The sequence below is a fragment of the Sus scrofa genome, chromosome 7 (genome assembly GCF_000003025.6).
Source record: "Sus scrofa isolate TJ Tabasco breed Duroc chromosome 7, Sscrofa11.1, whole genome shotgun sequence".
NCBI classification, from domain to species: Eukaryota; Metazoa; Chordata; class Mammalia; order Artiodactyla; family Suidae; genus Sus; species Sus scrofa.
In genome coordinates, this window is record NC_010449.5 from 104,040,788 (window position 1) to 104,060,811 (window position 20,024).

Below are 20,024 nucleotides of genomic sequence, written 5' to 3' on the forward strand. Positions count from 1 at the left end.
TATTTGTTCTTTTTGATAGTTTAATGTTTTACATCACACAACTAAGGAAACATTTTAAAAGCAATAAATGACACTATCAATCTAACGATATTATTATGAATAGAAAAGTATTAAACCACTTTTCCAAATCCTTCTTTAGTAATTCCCCATTTTCCATCTTTGGCATTTAATCTCCTATTAAATTTCTCACTCCTCAGGATATAATCACAATTTATGTCAGAACTCTCCAACTTCACTTCCTCCTCCACAGCCCTAATCCTGTTACTATTACAGAAGCTTGCTTGGCTTTTGAGTTTTGCCTTGTTAAAGCCCAGAGACCAGGTCATATGTATCTTAACTTCATTCGGATCCACTTCCTCAATGCCTGTAACTAAAGTATATGCTTCAGGTTAGCACTTTTCTGACACTCCTTCCACTTCCAAGATCACTCTCCTGCATATAAATTATATGACAAATGATGATAATAATCCCTTTACGCCATTACTGTTGTTCATGGTGAATGAAAGACATCATATTCTCCTCTTTCATCAGCCTCTATTTTTCTTTCCAACCTTTCTCTTGCCCACTAGAGAGCTTATTCATTTAACTTGGAGCAGACTCATCCACAGCCATGCATGGTGAACCCCCTCCCTCCAAAGTGGTTGAACACCCTGCACCCTGGGCAGGCATTGCTAAAAGGAATGAGAGGGGGAGGGCACAAGGGTGAACAAAGAGACTGGGAAACATTAGCCAGATGCCTCCCGGGGCTACCTTGTAGCTGTAGTGTGCGGAATAATTGACCCACTTCCTGACATCAGTCTTGTCTTCCACAGAGATGGATCTTACGGCAGCTTTGGAGGCAGAAGTTGTAGGCATGCTGAACTCCACGTTCACGTAATTGGCAAATCTGGAAGGCACTTCCCGGTCAGAGCCAAGTTCAAGGTGGCAGAAGAAACAGTGTGGGTGACCGGAAGCTATAAGAGAAAGACAAAGCATGTAGGGCTCAAATCCTTTGGGGAGGAAGTAGCAGAAGAGCCTCAGTAACAAACAGAGGAGGCTTGGCAGTCTTTAAGAGGGTCCAACGCTGAGCAGAGGATTTGCCTCAGCAGAAAGCACACTGCATGCACCTCAGACCCTTTGATATAATATGATCTGATTACAGTCACCTGGTATCCTAGCAATAAAACCCATGACCTGAGAAACATTTCATTCAGCCTGCTTAGGTCAGAGTGCTTTGTGAACATGGCACATGTACTAAGAAATAGAGGTTGTAGACTGACCAAAAGGAATAAGAGATCAGCACTTAGCACCTAAGAAAACATCAAAGACAGACACCTGGAGCAAAATCATTGATTTCCTTGGAAAGATGAATTGAATTCTCTTAATAGCATGTCTTTTTTTTTCCCCCCCTCCACTTTTTAGGGCCACACCTGTGGCATATGAAAGTTCCCAGGCTAGCAGTCAAATTGGAGTTGTAGCTACTGGCCTATACCACAACCACAGCCATGCCAAATCCTTAACCCACTGAGCGAGGCTAGGGATCAAACCCACATCCTCATGGATACTAGTTGGGTTCATTACTGCTGAGCCACAGTGGGAACTCTGTCATATTTTTTTAAATGCTTTTGGCATGTTTTTTGTATAAATGGTATCTGTAAATGACAGAGCCTTTAGAAACAGCATGTATGCATTGGAGAAGCATATGGAACACTGGCGAGAACACAGACTAACAGGACACCTGGTTTGACTTGCAGCTCTCCTGGGTGATAGGGATCCCACAGCCAAGTCCTTTGTTTTCTCCAGGCCTCAGTTCCTCATCTGGGAGGTGAGGAATTGGTGGTAGGAAAGGGTGTGCTGGACAATGCCAGGCATCGTCCCTTACTGCTGTTTACAGGTCCATGGCTGTTTCTGCTGTATTTGAAAGGCAAAACTTACGGTTTGATTTTCACTTAAGGATTGTTATTAAATTACTTAAGGGAAAAGGGCGCTTAGTTCTGTAACTGTCACCACTGAAGTAGCATCATCGTCATCCACCAGATGTAGCAAGAAGCATTTGTTGAGAACTCTGACCAAGGACTGTGCCAAATACTTCATGCGGAGTCTCTTCGCTGCATCTTTGTAACAGGCCCTTGGAGTCATGATCCGTATACTGTACACATGAGGAAACTAAGGCTTTAGGAGGTCGGGTGAACTGCCCAAGATCATAGCTAGAAAGTGGCAGAACTAAGAATTGGACCCAGCAGTCTGACTCTCAGGTGTCCTTAACTGATTTGTCTCAGTCATAACCTCACAGTCCTCAGACCTCAAGACCAGGTTTGCAGGGTGACAGGGGTGGAGTGAAAGGAAACTGTAAGAACCCCGATAATGCAACTCAAATGCAGATAAACAGCGTGACCCTGACCTCATTATGTAACTGCAACAGCCCTTAAGTTATCTGAGTTTCCCCAAATAATTCCAACTTCCTTTATTGGTCTGGGCAGGACGTTTTAATCTCAGAGAGTGAGGACATACACACCCACTCTCCAAGGAAAACATTTCGGAGTGAAGTATTTATTTTGCTCTGTTTCACAAATGTAACATATTTCAATGATTCTTTCTAAAAGTTGATACTTTGGGAGATTATCAAAGAATTCCACTGTTTTTTAGAAAAGGAATTTAGCATACATGTAATAGTAAAAATTACATTTGAGAATCCGTTCAATTTTTTTTAAACTGTGTACCACAGATGTAATTATATAGCTATCACTTACCAAACAGAGGCTGTGCTAAATACGTAAAGCATTGTTTAATTTCATTCTTAATGAGCTAGGTATTAATAAGTCTGTTTTATTAAAGAGGAAACATTTCTCTGAAAGTTTTAAGTAAATTGCCTGAGGTCGCACAGCCATTAAATTGTAGTACTGGAAATAAAACTCATATCTAACTCCAAATTATGTCCTAGACTCCTCTCATATATTTCTGTAGAGTTAGATCATTAAAAAGAATATAGAGGAGTTTCTTAATTTAGTAGCAACCTGAACAACAGTTTTATCTATTTACCCTTATTTACACATTGTTGGAACATTGAGAAATCATAACTTTCCACAAAACTCACCCCGCTATTGTCACCCCACCAAAGCATACTCACAGCACATACTATGAAAGCAACATTTTTTTTCTTGATTTCCAGCATCAACTGATAGATGTGTAGGGCTGATGGGCAGATAGGGAAATGCAATTTTGAAAGTAATAGAATTTAATTTATGGTAATGAACTAATGAGCTCATGTATTATTTCATCTTTCTTGATAAAGTTGAGAAAATTTAACATTAAAATTCATATTTTTGGAGTTCCTTTGTGGTATAGCAGGTTAAGGATCCTGCTTTGTCACTGCAATAGCTTGGGTCACTGTGGAATGGGTTCAATCCCTGGCTGGAAACTTCCACATGCCACAGGTGTGGCCAAAATAATAACAGCAGCATTCCAATTTTTATCTTCCATAAAAGGGGAATTATATTGGAATTGTTTTCAGTTGATCTAAGGAGAACTGAAATTCCAGCAAAGAAACCTACTGATACAGGATAGAATGTTTTATTTCCTGGCAGAGCAGTCTGGAAATTACCGGACTTGTTCTGGTGCCTTCTAGGATTAAGGAAAGCTCTTGGGATTGGGGCAGGGGTGGTTCTGGGACAATGTAGATAGAGGGGCCCTGCTGGCCCATGGCAGCTTATTAGTCTCTTCGTGGCTTGATTGGGGTAAGCCTGCTGTGGCTGTAGGCGTGGGATGCCCACAAAGCTGGGGATGCTGACCTGCTGGTCTGTGCTGCCCTGCAGTCTAACCATCCTACCTGCTGGGGGCGGGGGTTGCAGGGCCACTGCAGGCAGGAGTGTTCAGTGCAGAGGTTCAGTGTCCTTTCACTGTAAATACAAGTGTGAAGATTATGCAAACTATCCTATAAAAGGCACCTTCCCAAGGTTGTCTCAAGACCAATTCAGAGGAGCTCAGAAAAGGGACAAATACTGAGAGACCATTGTCAGTTCTCTGGTGTCATGGATGGGGAGGGCAGAGGCTGGGCACAGAGAATACCAGCAATGGTAAGAATCTGCAATCTGACTGGATTTCAGGTCATGTACATCTCAAGTTTCCAGAAAAGGAAACTACTAATTTCAATTAATTTAATTGCTGTTCATTTCCTGATCTGATAACAGACCATTGGCCAGAAGTAGAATAAGTTCTTTTGGGGGGTTCCTTTCTAAAATTACATAACCATGACAGAAAAAGCAATAATTGGTGGGAGGGGGGGTTTAAGTGAGAAACATCCCCAGATATCCTTATGCTGTCCTGTATTTTAAAAATCATTCGTAAGTAAAGTTCGAGTAATCTGGATATATGTAATATATAGGCAGAATTAATTGGCCTGGAGCCTACCGAACAGTACCTCACTGGGAAGCATTAAGGTAAGTGATTGCAGACCATTTATTCCCTACCCTGCATCCATTCCCCCTTTCTTCTGATAACAGACTTTTTTTTCCCTTTTGAGTAATACTCTTCCTAGCACTGCATGTCATCTTGGTGGTCATGTCCCTCTAAATACCCAATTCTTCCTTTGGCTCTTGGGCCAAGTGGCACAGTGACAAAAAATGTCTTGTGATGAGTGGTCTCAACAGCTGCAGCCTGAGGGGACATCCATGGTTCCTGTTTCTGAAGCCTGCTTGTTCCTTCCGTTCTCTGATCCACCTATACCTTTCCAACAATTTATTTTTGCTGAAAGAAGCCAGTCAGGAGTTCCTCTTGTGGCTCAGCAGTTAATGAATCTGACTAGCATCCATAAGGACTCTGGTTCGATCCCTGGCCTTGCTCAGTGGATTAAGGATCCAGCATTGCCATGAACTGTGGTGTAGGTCATGGACGCAGCTCGGATTCTGCATTGCTGTGGTTGTGATACAGGCCAATGGCTATAGCTCCAATTTGACTCCTAGCCTGGGAACCTCCATATGCCATAGGTACAGCCCTAAAAAACAAAACAAAACAAAAAAGCTAGTCAGTCTTTGCTACTTATAACCAAAAGCCCCCTTTTTTATGGTACTTTTAAATATTTGAGAGGAAAAACTTTGAAACAAATGAGGTATGAGTGTACACTGAGAAAAATGCAAATCTCTCTTCTTATGGTGGAAATTAGAATTGGTATCTCTTTGATGTCATCTACTAAGAGGCAGCTGTGTTATTAAAAAGAAAAAAAAAAAATGACCCCTGGATGTGATGAGTTATGTCACTCCCAGTCCTTAATTTTCTCATCCATGGAATGAGGAGATGTGGCTAATTTATCCCCAAGGTCCTTTCCAGCTTGAAAATCCAATTATTCCATAATGAAGTGATCTGAATCCAGCTTAGTAAATTGAAGAGCTAAAAGTTTCAATAAAAACATAAACCTGGGAGTTCCCGTCATAGCACAGTGGTTAACGAATCTGACTAGGAACCACGAGGTGGGTTAAGGATCCGGCGTTGCCATGAGCTGTGGTGTAGGTTGCAGATGTGGCTCGGATCCTGTGTTGCTGTGGCTCTGGTGTAGGCCGGTGGCTACAGCTCTGATTGGATCCCTAGCCTGGGAACCTCCGTATGCCACGGGAGTGGCCCCAGAAAAGGCAAAGAGACAAAAAACAAAAAAAACCCATAAACCTGAGGCCTTGTCTTTTCTGATGTCAAGTCGCTAGCAGGTTAGACAGTAATCATCTCCCTGTCACCTCAGTTCTGTTCTCAAGGGCATCTGTGCCGACAGAGATGGAGGGTTTCTCCTTTCTGCCATCAATTCAGATGGGCCCCTGGCTGAGGCGGAAATCACGGTGCTATCACCAGAATACAGAGCCAATTTCAGAGAAACAAATAGGCAAGCTTAGAGAGGAAGACTTTGTCTTGAAAATTCTGACAGTTTAGAAATAGGGGGTGGCAAATCCAGCCTCACACACAAAGGTCCAATTGTCTCCTCAGTCTGTACGGCTACACCCAGTGTCTGACACAGAAAGCCCTGGTGTGTGTCCACTGCCTGCTTGCTGGGGGAGTTGACCAGATCATATTCACATCATATTACATTTAGGGTATAGTAACCCAGCCTCTCCACACTCAGAACAGGAAACGAAGACCCTAAACACGCTGTTAGGATTTAATGGAATACAAAGAGGAGTATCTGCATAAGAGAAAGACTTTTTAACCAACAGTTTTTCCCAAACATTTTTTTTTTTTTTCTTTCTGGCCAAGATACCCACTTTTGTTAACAGACGGGGAAAGTTTATTATAAATAAGAAAAGAAGTGGTTTAAAGGCTCACAGGAGCATGGGATTATTGCCTACCATTGGAGCCATCCAGACTTACTCTAAGACGTATAGCTACTAGAGCTGGTTTGATTACTCCGTAGTTGTCCTTTCACCAGATCTCACTGGACCTTTGGGCTCACTCAAGCACACACACACCCCTGCTAGCTGGGAGCAGGCCAGCTAGGGCTGGTGAACTGTCTCCTTTGTTAAAATTAAACATTTGTTCCCTTACTGTCCGATAGGACTTCATCCTTCTGGACCTCCATGTCCTGGCTGGACCTTTAGTCTGACCAGAGGCCCCTTCCCCATCTCTAAATCCCAGCTCTGAGCCTGGGATGTTATGAGTGACAGGCCTTGCACTGAGTGGCTACATCATAAATCTAACCGCTTGCCTGTACTATACACATGATTGGGCATAAATTGGCCTTTTACAAAACTACATTCAGGACACAGGGAGACATCTCAAAACCCAGAAGCCTTCCAGGATCTAGGAGAGAATGGTTTCCAACACCAGATAAAACTTTAATGAGTCAGAAAAGAATACAGAAAAGAATGCCCTGGAAATCTGCTTAGCAGCCCAGCTGGAAAGAATAATGCATAGTTTTATGGAAGAAGTGTGATAATAAGGGAGTGAAAAGATGGAGTGAACTGGGTCATGCATGTTTGTTACTTTGCTCAAATATTTTTGCTTTGCTGGTCCCCCCTCCTCTACGCCCCCATCACCATTCTTGTCACTTAACAAAAGCCAGCACTTGATAGGGAAACAGAATGTGAAACTTTGATCCCAGCTCTTTTGCAACCCTGTGGCAGTTTTCACAGAAGAGGCGGCTCTGCCTACCTGAGTTTTTGTCAGGCAGTCGGGTTATCCTCCACACAATGGAGTTGAAGGCATGCTCATACTTGGCAGTTCCCAGAGTCACTCTCATGACAGGCTCAGAGCCAGATACACTAGTTGAGCCAAAACTCGCCCCCCGATTCACTTTGGCTTTCAAAGACTTTTCCCCCAGGACGCTCTCCCTGCGGAAGTTTTTCACCCACTCGCTGGGCACAGGGTAGCGAACCATCACGTTCTCACAGGGAACCTGAGTGAGAGGGTCACAGTTAGAGGAGAAGCCAGTCGACATCCTCAGCCAGCTCTGCACCTCCACCTCTGCCCCATTGATGCTCGCTACTGTCCTGAGTGTGAAAGGCAAGGTCTTCTCAGCAAATACCGTCCTGAACCGCATTAGCTCAAATCGGCAGGCGTCCAGAGGGTTGAACAGGATGACCCGTGAGCTGTTGAAGACATCCTCATCCACACACCCATGGAAACGGCACTCATGAAGCTTGATCCACTTCGTGGTGGTGGTGGGCATGATGTCTTGACGGGAGACGATTTCATTCCCTTTGACGAGGACATCGTTGAGTCCTAGGCGGCACTCTGCAAGGCCAGAGAGGAAACTCAGGATGTGGATCCGTGTCAAGACACAGTGCTGGAGAATCTGGTTGTCACCTTTGCTCACGAGGCCAGAGAATTCGTCTCTGACATCCACTGTAATCTCCTCTTCAAGGTAGTTCAAGCCAACTGTGCTCAAGTCCATTGATAGCACTGGCAAATCCATGAGATGGTCCTGGACGGCACGGATAAAGCTCAGGAAGTCATCGTAATTGGTGGTGCCCAGCTTAATCACTTGTTCCCTCTCGGCCATGTGGGCCACAGCAGGTTTAGGCTGGTATTTCTTCTTCTCCTTGTAGGTGACGCGGTCTATCCGTAAGCTGTGGATCCTGCCATTCTCATCATAGTTCTGGAGCCGGGGTTCTGAAATCTCATGGCAGATCTCCAGCTTGAACTCACGGAATGGTTTTTCTAGGCCCTGCTCATAATATAGCTGCAGGTAACCACTATCCGTCAGTTTGATGTAGATGGGTCCCCAGTGCCTGGAGGACATAATGTTTTTCTTCTCGGGGATCCTAAGCATCATGGGCCACCCATCCCTCGGCTGGGACAGCACGGAACCTGGCGGGTGGTCACCTAGTTCAAGCCAGGCTATTGGGTCATCATCAGGGAGTGTCACCCTGCCCAAGTGATCAGGATCCTCAATTTGGAGTCGTTTGAGTTTTTCGACAGCATCAGAGTGTGACTGGGTTTTGCTTGAATCGTCAAAGCTGATGGCGTCCTGGTAGATGATAATGAGGGAATCTCTTTGGCTTTTGCCTGTGGCACCAGACACAGAATTGCTTTGGGAGCGCCTCTCTTGCTCCTCAAAGAAAGCGCGGAAAGGGTTGATAGGGGAGGGTTGTATGTCCTGTAGAGTCTCATTCAGAAAAGGATTAGTTGCCCTCCAAGGTGGAGCCTCAGGCACAGAAGGTGGGTGGTTTAAGGAGGAAATGTCCAGCTTCTGGACTTTGGAGAAGTTCATCAAAGTGCTCTTGGGACGTTCTCTCTTCTTAAATGACCCAGTTGAGTTATAAGGTACATCTGGGATCACAGAGGCAATAGATGGTGTTTTTGGCTTCAGAGGCGAGGTGACTGGTGGCAAAGGGCAACTGACTTCATTGTCATCAAAAGTGACCCAGCTAGGGAAACGAGCAGAGGTCACTGGAGTGGCAGGATGTCCGTTCATGGCTGGACTGCTGGCCTGCCAGCTGATGGCCTCCATCTCTACCTCTTCATCCTCATGAAGAGAGGAAGAATTGTCTACAAGGAAAAGGAGAACATATGAGGGGCTGCTGTTCAGGACCTCTAGGGTCTGGGAATGAGAGATGACTAGAATTTTACCTGGTGCCCAGTAAATTCCAAAGTAGCTCACTACTTGTCTCAGGTGCTTAGTGTGGGCCCAGCTCTCATAGTTTTATAATAAGCACAGCAGAGAGCCATACAGTAAATGCAGGAAAAATATAAATGTCAATACAGAAGCAATGGTAGGATCCAGGTCCCTTGCAATTTAACATTTATACATTCTCACTTTATTTTATAGACGCTTCTGGAACAGACGTTTTCTTTACTTGGCTCTAAAGTATATAGTCTTAATTTTTAAACATTGAAAACCAGCCCCTGTGTACACTGGTATAAAGCTGATCTCACTGAACAAAAAACTTGTATGCTCTAAGTGATATGATTGAGAATAATGTAACTGGAGGGATTTTCGACCAAATGTGATGAATAAATATTAAAATGTTAGGAGACTGAATATGAAATGAGGTCATGCAAGTAAGTAATAAAAATACAAAAATTCCGGTAGAAATACAAAGGACATTGACACAGACAACCCAGGAAAGAGAAATTCAAAATGTCTAATACGAGTGTAAGAAATGTCCAATCTTGCTAGTAATAAGAAAAATGCAGATAAGTTCCCCAAAAATCTGTGAAGATTTTTAAAGTTTTAGTATTCAGTGAGGGTAAAGGTGCTATTGTATGAACAGTAAATAGACCCTTAGACTATAAGTTGCTACAAACTCTCTAGAAATGGTTTGACAATTTGTTTTTGTTTGTTTTTGTCTTTTTAGAGCTGCACCTGCAGCATATGGAGGTTCTCAGGCTAGGGGTCGAATCGGAGCTACAGCTGCCAGTCTACACCACAGCCACAGCCACGGGATCCAAGCCTTGTCTGCAACCTACACCACAGCTCACGGCAATGCCAGATCCTTAACCCACTGAGCAAGGCCAGGGATCGAACCCACAACGTCGTGGTTCCCAGTTGGATTTGTTTCCACTGAGCCACAACGGGAACTGGTTTGACAATTTGTATTAAGGGTCTTACAAATAACCATGAATAATGACTTAGTAATCTTACCCTAAAGGAAATAAATCCAAACTGTGAACCATGCTTTGGGTTAATGTTAAGAAACTGAGGCACAAAATGGAATAATATCCAGCCATTAAAATGTTTACAAATAAGTAGTAACATAAGAAAATGCTCGTGATATTAATCTCTTCTTTTTTATCTGAAATACTTTTCTGTCGGGGTTTGTTTTATGAAAAAATAAAAAGATTATTACAAATAAAACTCCACTCTAGCAAGGCCTTCAAGGAAGGAGAAACAGGACTTCAGTTTCAATGCAGGAAAGATCCAAACCTTTTCAGTAAAGACTCTGTGTTGGAGTTCCATGATGGCTCAGTGGGTTAGGGATCTGGGGTTGTCACTGCTGTGGCTTTAGTTCAATCCCTGGCTCAGGAACTTCTCCATGACATGAGTGTGGCAAAAAAAAAAAAAAAAAAAAAAAGCCCTGTGTATCTGCTGGGGTTATGTGAAGGGAGGGGGAAATTGAGGCTTTTCTAAAGCCAAGAGGAGCAGATTCTGATGAAGGAATGACACAGAAAACAAACCTTGCTCTGGCATTTAGTAAATATGCAGTAAAGGGTTGCTGATTGAATCAGTGAGAAAAGAAACTTCGCTTTGGAGCAGTTCGACTCTTTCAGTCTGTGGAGGAGTATGTACAGGGATCTCTGCCACCATTCCACCCACTGCCAGTAGTTTGGAATCAAAGAGAAATGGACACTCACATGGTTAAGTTAGACGGTTGGGTTTCCTAACGATCGTGTTAAACCTTCATCAATATCATACCCAGCCACACCAAATCAGCAGTGTCACACATAACTTCACATGTGACTGACTACACATGGGTGGGATGGCTGACTTGTCATTCATCTTTCCAAATAATGTTTTTTCAAACAAACAGCAATTACCTCTATGGAAAACATTCAGTTTGAAAACGTAGGCCAAATAAATGAACAAGCCATGTATGTGTACATACCCACACTCATCCCAGAAATAAAGTGAGCAAAAAGTCTATTTGTACGGCATCACAAAAGAATTTAAAAGCACTTTAAAATTAAAGATGAGATTAAAATTAGAACAGTAACTAGACCTCCCTAGAGAACCGGGAAAGGGATGTATCTCCATGATTTTCTTCACTTTCTAATGAGGTGGCTGTGGGGAGCTTCTGTAAAACAGTGTTTCCACCCAGACAGTCTGGTGTTGACCCACCCCTTGTACCAGGGATATCCTTTTTGCCTTGGAGCTCACTACCACTCCCTAGTTTGAAATATGCCCCTGGAGTTCCCTTCGTAGCTCAGTGGTTAATGAACCCATGGCTCAGTGGTTAACGAACCCAACTTGGATCCATGAGGATGCAGATTGGATCCCTGACCTGGCTCAGTGAGTTAAGGATCTCACATTGCCTTGAGCTGTGGTGTAGGTCACAGACATGGCTCAGAACCCACATCACTGTGGCTGTGGTGTTGGCCGGCAGCTGTAGCTCCAATTTGACCCCTAGCCTGGGAACTTCCATATGCTGCAGGTGCAGCTCTAAAAACAAAACAAAAAAAATTTAAATAAAATAAAATGTGCCCTCAGTCCTTTTCCTTTGGAGAGTGGCTTTCTGCCAAGGCTGTTTATTCTTACTGCCAAAGGACTATCTTCTTTTGGGAATCTTGTCTCCCAAACAGGAATTCTCATCTTCTCCTAAGCCAAAAAAAAAGGGGGAAGGAAAAAAAATGCCTTTGTCTTCACTGAAGATAACTTTTTTACAATAAATTTGTTTTTAAACCAAGTTATTTGGAACCACACCAAATCCTAACCAGTTTTGAAGCATTAGACTCATCATACAATTTAAATGCAGTATCTTTAAATTTGGAGGGAAGTTTTTTAAATTAATTTCTAGAGATTCTGTATTCTTTTTGACAGGCATCAAAAAGCATCAAAAAAAATCATTACCAAACTTGTCCCTTCTTTGGCATTTTTTTCTTCCATAATTACAACCTGTTTTAAAAATCCATCCTTTGGGATGTAGTGGAGTATAGGTCAAATTTCTGAAAATGAGAATTTGTTTCTCTACAAGATCATAAAGAAAAAAATATCTTGGAGTTCCCCTGTGGCACAGTGGGTTAAGGACCCAGCATTGTCACTGCAGGCTGGGTGAACTTCCACATGCTGTAGGTCTGGCTTTTTAAGGCCCCACCTGCGGCACATGGAAGTTCCAGGCTAGGGGTCGAACGGAGCTATAGCTGCTGGCCTATGCCACAGCCACACTGGATCCGAGCTGTGTCTGCAACCTACACCACAGGTCATGGCAATGCTGGATCCTTAACCCACTGAGCGAGGCCAGGGATCAAACCTGCGTCCTCATGGATACTAGTCCGGTTCGTTAACCACTGAGCCACAATGGGAACTCCCTCTATATATATCTTAAGACATTTTTATAGATGAAAAGCCAAAGTCGTCCATGGTTCACGTGGGCCATAGTGGTTCATATTTTCTTCATATGTGCAAGTAAAGCATTTCTTGAGGTAAACCCAAGGATTGCCAAATGCTATCTAAACTGAGCAGGACCCCGTGGGCCTCCTGGACACGGATACACACAACAGTATCTTTGAGCGCTTCTGCAGAACTAAAACCCCCAAACAAATGGGAAGACTTAACTACTTGATGAATCATTCTTCATTCCCAGGAGAAAGTCACAGTTTGATAACCTTGAGAACCACAGAAGTTCATCAGGAGACGCCCTGAGCCAGGTTAAAGAAACACAGGGGCCCTATACACACCCTAATCCATATCAGTCTCAGACTTGAACCATTGCTATAAAACACCTTGCCAAATCCTCCCAGGTAGGGACACAGTTTTTAGAGGCATGAACCTTCTGTGTCCCCCTTTGCCTGGCAAAGCAATAAAGCCATTTTTTTCTCCTTCACCCAAAACTCTTGTCTCTAAGATTCAATTCGGCCTCTGCACAGAGGCCAGTTTCAACACTACTTCAAAAAATCCCCTATTAACAAAGACTTCCCTATTTATAAGCTCTTTAATTTTGTTTCATTTATCACTGACTGAAGGACATCTACAACTGTTTTTATAAAAGTTAGGTCATATTGGGAGTTCCCATTGTAGCTCAGCAGGTTATGAACCTGACTAGTTTCCATGAGGATGAGGGTTCGATCCCTGGCCTTGCTCAGTGGGTTAAGGATCCGGTGTTGTTGTGGAGCTGTGGTGTAGGTCACAGACATGGCTTGGATCCTGCATTGCTGTGGCTGTTGGGCGTAGGCCAGCAGCTGCAGCTCCAATTCAACCCCTAGCCTGGGAACTTCCATATGAAATACATATGGCCCTAAAAAGCAAAAAAGTTAGGTCATATATTTTCTGGTCCTCTTTTTATTTTATTTTATTTTTGTTTTTTAGGGCCACACTCTGGGCATATGGAGGTTCCCAGGCTAGGGGTTTAATCAGAGCTACAGCTGCTGGCCTATGCCACAGCCACAGCAATGCCAGATCCAAGCTGTGTCTGCACCCTATACCACAGCTCACAGCAATGCCAGATCCTTAACCCACTAAGCAAGGCCAGGGATCAGACCCTCAACCTCATAGTTCCTAGTCAGATTTGTTTCTACTGCGCCACCACAGGAACTCTTGGTCCTCTTTTTACCAAAGAATGTTCTTTAATATATAAAAAACATCTATGTAAAATGTTTGGGGGGCAATATTTGTATCATATATGACAAAAACTTGATGTCCTTAATATATAATGACAGTGTATTCTAATTTTTTTTTTTTTTGGGTCTTTTCTAGGGCCATATCTGCGGCATATGGAGGTTCCCAGGCTAGGGGTCCAATCGGAGCTGTAGCCATCGGCCTACGCCAGAGCCACAGCATTGCCAGATCCGAACCAAGTCTGAGACCTACACCACAGCTCATGGCAACGCCAGATCATTAACCCACTGAGCAAGGCCAGGGATCAAACCCTCAACCTCATGGTTCCTAGTCGGATTCGTTAATCACTTCGCCATGACGGGAACCCCAGTGTATTCTCATTGAGACAGAAAATAGGATAAGAATAGACAGTTTACTAATGAAGAAATATTAAATATTTAATAATCATTTTGTAAAAAGAACTTAACCTTATAAAACAATAAACACAATTCTCCCTGTGTCAGACAAGGATTGAGAAAGAATAACAATCATGGGTGACATGGAAGAAGTTAACACTCTGATGGAAGTGTTAAGAATATCTTTCTGGAAGGTAATTTGAAAATTTGTATGAAAATCTCAAAAAAAATGTGATCTAAGAATTCTAACTTAAAGGAGAATTATCTAAGAAAAGCATAAGACAGCCATGCAACAATATATATAGTGGTATGTTTATCATAGCTATGTTTGTATCCTGGAAATACTGCAAACAACTTAAGTGTCCCATATTGGAAGGCTTGTTATATCAACTGTGATACCCTTCAAATGGAATCCTATCCAACAGTCAAGACAATGCTGTGAATGATGTTTGTTCACGAGGAAGCTAATCATGATATATATTGTTGAGTGAATAATAACAGCCTACTATGTGAAGTTGGACTGCCTGGGGTTTCAGTTCCATATCTTCAGCTTACTAACTATGTGACTTTGGGCAAGTTGTTTAATTTCTGTGTGTCTCAGTTTTCCCATAGGAAAATATTAAATCCTACCTAACAGGGTTGCTGGGAAATTTTAATACATATGTTAGAATTGTTTGGCAAATAATGAATGTTCAGTAGATTTGGCTGCTAAAACTGCTGCTAGAATGATACAAAGTTATATATATGTAAGGGTTTTATTGTTGTTATTGTTTGTTTTTTGTGGGGTTTTTTTTGCCACACCCATGGCATTTGGAAGTTCCAGGGCCAGGGATCAAATATGAGCTGCATCTGTGACCTACAACCCAGCTACAGTAACATGGGATCCTTAACTCACTGCACCAGGCTGGGGATTGAACTGGCACCTTCACAGAGACAATGCAGGATCATTAACCCACAGCACCACAGTGAGAACTCCAAAAAGGTTTTTGATGTAAAAACAAATGGCTTGTGGGATAAGAAATGGTCTTACAAACTGTAAATCTGTATTCTTTCCTTTTTAAAAAATGCTGTATTGCTTACAAAATAAAGAAATGTTAAAAGGTCAAAATATATCTTTATTCCTCCTACTAACTAATCTTAGAGAAAGAAACCAACAGCTTAACTGTAGTCTTGTTGTTTAATAATAAAAGCAGCAGTTTTAAGACTAAGACTCTGTGACTGGTGTGTCTGGTATTGGAAACAATGAGGGGGGAAAAAAGGCTGGCAAATTTCTCCACCAAAAAAATAAGCAAAACTAATTGTCTTCAGAACAACATTAACTATCATACACAGTTCCATTTCATGGACTTATTAAAATTAAACCAAAACCAAAACTCAGCATTAGGAGTTCCCATCGTGGCACAGTGGATAATGAACCTTACTAGTATCCATGAGGATGCCTTGCTCAGTGGATTAAGGATCCAGCAGTGTTTGTGGTGAGCTGCGGTGTAATAGCAGATGCGTAATAGCAGATGCGGCTTGGATCCTGAGTTGCTGTGGCTGTGGCAGCAGCTCCTATTCGATTCCTAACCTGGGAACTTTCATATGCTTCAGGTGCAGCCCTTAAAAGACAACAACAAAAAAAAAAAAAAAAAAAAAAAAAAAAAAAAAAACAGCATTATTTTAATCACTGTCTCTTCCACTTGCTACCTGCAAATTGCTTTTAGTATGATGAGTTGGGCTGCTGCCAAACAAAAGCAACATATGAAAATTAGGTTCTCATTCTACACCACAGGGGAAGATTTCTAGTACCTAAGAGCTTCCTTACGGCCTTTACTGATGCAAACTAAAAAGAAATGGTGGATTCTTTCAGTGTTAGACCACAATCTATTTCAAATTCCCCAGAGATTAAATTAATCAATTACATTGACAATCAAAGCCACCAAACCGAAGAAAAAGTAAGCACTATAGGGAAAAAATTCAGTTTCTATGATATTTTGAATACAGCAGATACTCTGCCATCATTCTCCCTCACTTATTAACCTAATTTGTTAAAGTGCAATGACAAATGCAAAGAAACTCATTGAGAGCTATTTGCCAGAAGTTTATGCACAATGGCGAGACAAATATTCTTAGGTTATTGCAGTCACTTTTATACAAAAGCAAATACTTAAAACTGCATGACTGGCCTTGGATGTATAGTAGGCACTTAAATATTTGTGGAGTAACCTGAAAAGTGAGAAGAGAGACACAGCATTTCCTAGCATGAAGAGATTTTAGAAAATATAAAACCTGACCACTCCATTTTGCTGAGAAGAATAAGGTTCATTGAGTTCAAAAGTCAACTGCCCAAGATGAAATGAAAGTCCTACTTTTAATATTCATTAGCTGATATTTTATTAATGCTTGTTCATTAAGCTAAAATCTGACTAATTTATCTTTGAGATTGGCAAGAGTTCTCTTGACACACAACTTTTAGGAGCATTGTTCAGCAGGGAAAGTTAACTAAACAAGGACTGACATTTATACAGGAAGTTTTTGGGCATAAAGTCATCCTCTGATATGTGAGATAAAGGAGTTATCCATCTGGACCTTATCAAGAGAGATTCTAACCTGTATAAAATAGGCTGAGACCTGCTTAGTCATCACAATACACAGATAAGAAGGAGAGCCAGAGGGTTTGAGTCTGTGGGTCCTTAGCACAGCCGCACAAGGGAGTTCTTTGATGCTGGTAAAGTTACCTGGTCAGAGATATCTCCAAAGTGAAGAAGCCATTTCAACAAACTGCCACTTAACCACTACTTGACAGAATCCCTATCAAGAATATTTTACACTACATTCTGGTATTTATTGCTAAGACGACCAAAGAAGCAGTACTGAGCACCTTCAAATGATTGGTCCAGCGTGCCCTGCCAACTCCTTCCCTGCTTAAGACAGGCTGACCGAATACATTTCATCACTTTTTTTTCTTTCTTTCTTTTTTTTTTTTTTTTTTAATAAAAGGAAGCATCGGACTTTTAAGTTTGATGAATGGTCCAGGAATATCTCCAGTATCTTGTGTGTTCCTAATCAATCTGTTCTTTCCAGCTCTAAACTTTTTTTTTTTTTTTTTTTTTTTTGTCTTTTTGCCTTTTCTGGGGCCACTCCTGCAGCATATGGCAGTTCCCAGGCTAGGGGTCTAATCAGAGCCGTAGCAGCCAGCCTATGCCAGAGCCACAGCAACGCGGGATCCGAGCCATGTCTGCAACCTACACCACAGCTTATGGCAACACCGGATCCTTAACCCACTGAGCAAGGCCAGGGATCGAACCCACAACCTCATGGTTCCTAGTCAGATTCGTTAACCACTGAGCCACGATGGGAACCCCCCTCCAGCTCTAAACTTTTGTCTGTGTTTTACTGTTGCCCATTTCTCCATCCTTCTTCAATCCTCAACCTTTGGGACCATGCTTTGGCTTCTTCCTCTAAAAACTAAACTCCCATTGAACTGGCTTACTGTTTCCCTGGCTTTAATTTGCCTCTCAGTTATACTTAATGTTGTCCCAGAATTCTCTTAGACTGTCCCCATTTCTTTTCATTCTTTTTTTCTTTATTCTGTTCTGTGTCACTGATTTTCACCAGCTGTCTTCCATCCTGCTTATTTGTTCTTCTGCCTCCTGTATTCAGCTATTGATACCTTCCAGTAAATTTTTCATTTCAATTCTTGTGTTGTTCATCTCAGCTTGTTTATTCTTTAAATCTTCTATTTCTTTATCAAACATTTCTTGTATTTTCTCAACTGTGCCTCCAGGTTTTCTTCCCCAAGATCTTGGATCATCTTTACTATCATTACTTTAAAGTCCTTTTCATGTAGGTTGCTTATCTCCATTTCACTTAGCTGTTTTTCTTGGGTTTTATCTTGTTCCTTCATCTGGAGCATATTTCTCTGCCTTTTCATTTTGGTCTAGCTTTCTGCATTTGTGGTTTCCCTTATTCAAGCTGCAGAGTTGTAGCCTCTCTTGCTTCTGGTGTTGCCCCCATCTTATTGTGGCTTCTTCTTTGTCTCTGAGTGTAAGATATATTTCTTGCTAGCTTCTAGTTTATTGTAGTGGTTGTTTAGCAGTTGGTTGTGATTTTGGTGTTTTCATGAGGGGAAATGAGCTCAAGTCCTTTTATTCTGCCATCTTGTCTGGACCTAATTTGCCTTTCTGATGTCAGCTTCTCATGCTGTCTCAGATGAAGGCAGAGATCCCACTGTAACACACTGCTGTTGTAGGACAGAGCCAACTTTAGTTCCCCAGCAAAAACTGGCAGGGAGGCAGAGCTAGATTCTAGTATCTATGGTAAACTGAAAAATTAGCTTTCCTTTTTTTTTTTTTTTTTTTGCCTTTTTGCCTTTTTGCCTTTTCTAGGGCCGCTTCCGCAGCATATGGAGGTTCCCAGGCTAGGGGTCTAATCAGAGCTGTAGGCACCCACTCCAGATCCAAGCTGCGTCTGCGACCTACACCACAGCTTATGGCAAGGCTAGAACCTTAACCCACTCAGCAAGGCCAGGGATTGAACCCGCAACCTCATGGTTCCTAGTCAGATTCATTAACCATTGAGCCACAACATGAACTCCAGCTTTCTATTTTACAAATTACTCTCTTAATATTTTATATATCAGGGCATCTCAGAGACTTAACTAGTGATGACACCTGCTGACCTAACCTAACCTGTGTTTTACTTGTTATTTCCATAGCAAAAAGCCCCCTGCATTTCCTTCCCATCCTAAATTATTTTCTGAGCTCACCAAGGCGAGTAAACAAAGAGGAGTTTCTAGGGTCTGAGCCTAGAAACGGACTGTGGGTGGACTGTGAAACTCTCTTTTTAATGGCTCATCAAACTCTTGTATGATGTGACAAGAGAGCAAAAAGGGTTCTTTTGGTTTAGGAGCTTAGAGGAAAAGGAGTAGCATCTAGATGTTACTGTCAGGGAGAATGTGTGGTTGGGGCAAGGAAAAAAAGGAGTCTCCATCCTGACTCTGATTTGAGCATTGTTCTTAGGCCTTGGAAGTGCATGGGATGGGGACCAGGAAAAGAACTGCCTGAAGGGGCACTGGGTAAGTTCCCAGAAATAGTAGGGAGTTTACAGTGCCCACGTCCCTCCTGTGACCAGGACAGGTCACCCATCAGGACTGCCTGTCCCACTGCCACAGTGGAAGTCTCACTTGTGTGTTGCCCCCACATTCTCATTCACTGTTCACCTGGTCACCACGTAAGAACAGACCCTCAGCAACAACCTAGGATGCTTGTAAGCTCCAAGGAACCGCTGGATCCCTAAAGAGGTGAGGGAACAGTCAAGGTCCTGGACTTTAGTGAAGGACTAGAGTGAGTCACTACATCCTAAAGTAGGGTTAGAAGGGAACAAACCCTGCTGTTACATTTGGTCAGAGATGTCAGTTTCTAAGAGTCTCATCATTCTTACACAAATAAGTAAAATCAGGTTTCAGGTTTTGCAGGAAGATCCCCAAATCCTGGAACTTTGAGGACGGTAAAGACACACCTCACTACCTTTACCATCACTTTACTGCAATAGTTAGAAACAGAGAATGACCAGATTTATGAATGATTAGGGAGCACCCAAGGATAAGGGCTTGATTATCCTCCTGCTTATGTTGGTGAGTAACAGAAAACAGAGCCATGCCTCAGAGAGGATGTCAAAGTGGCCAAATGGAATTAACCTAAAGGTTTCCGTCTCACCAGGGGCTCTATCATCTCCTTCTTTGCTCCCTTCGATACATGGGTCTACTTTTAACTGGAACCCATGTCCTGCCAATCAGTGTATGCCCCTACAAATCTGGAACTCATCATCCTCTTTATATAGAATACTTAGAAGTCTGACGTCCATTGATGGGTCATGGAGCCCTGCCTACTTATTTTGGAGAGAGAGCTTAGGATTCTCACTTGCTTGGAAGTGCCCCACTCTGATGAACTTATATATTTTAAAGACACACAACAATGCCT

At 42.4% G+C, this 20,024-nt stretch overlaps 1 protein-coding gene across 6 annotated transcripts in view; it reads right to left on the reverse strand.

The window, feature by feature from the left end:
* STON2 (stonin 2) overlaps window positions 1-20,024 on the reverse strand; it is a 154,823-nt gene that overhangs the window by 5,875 nt on the left and 128,924 nt on the right. For 3 of the 6 annotated variants that reach the window (XM_021099579.1, XM_021099582.1, XM_021099578.1), the window contains 2 exons: window positions 7,105-8,943; window positions 537-953 (listed from right to left, as the gene is read on the reverse strand). In XM_021099579.1, coding sequence (XP_020955238.1) covers window positions 583-953; window positions 7,105-8,943 — 2,210 coding nt within the window. In that variant the 3' untranslated portion in view covers window positions 537-582. Of the gene's footprint in view, window positions 1-536; window positions 954-7,104; window positions 8,944-20,024 lie in introns of those variants that run through there. The other 3 variants (XM_005656442.3, XM_021099580.1, XM_021099581.1) reach the window with 2 other exon arrangements.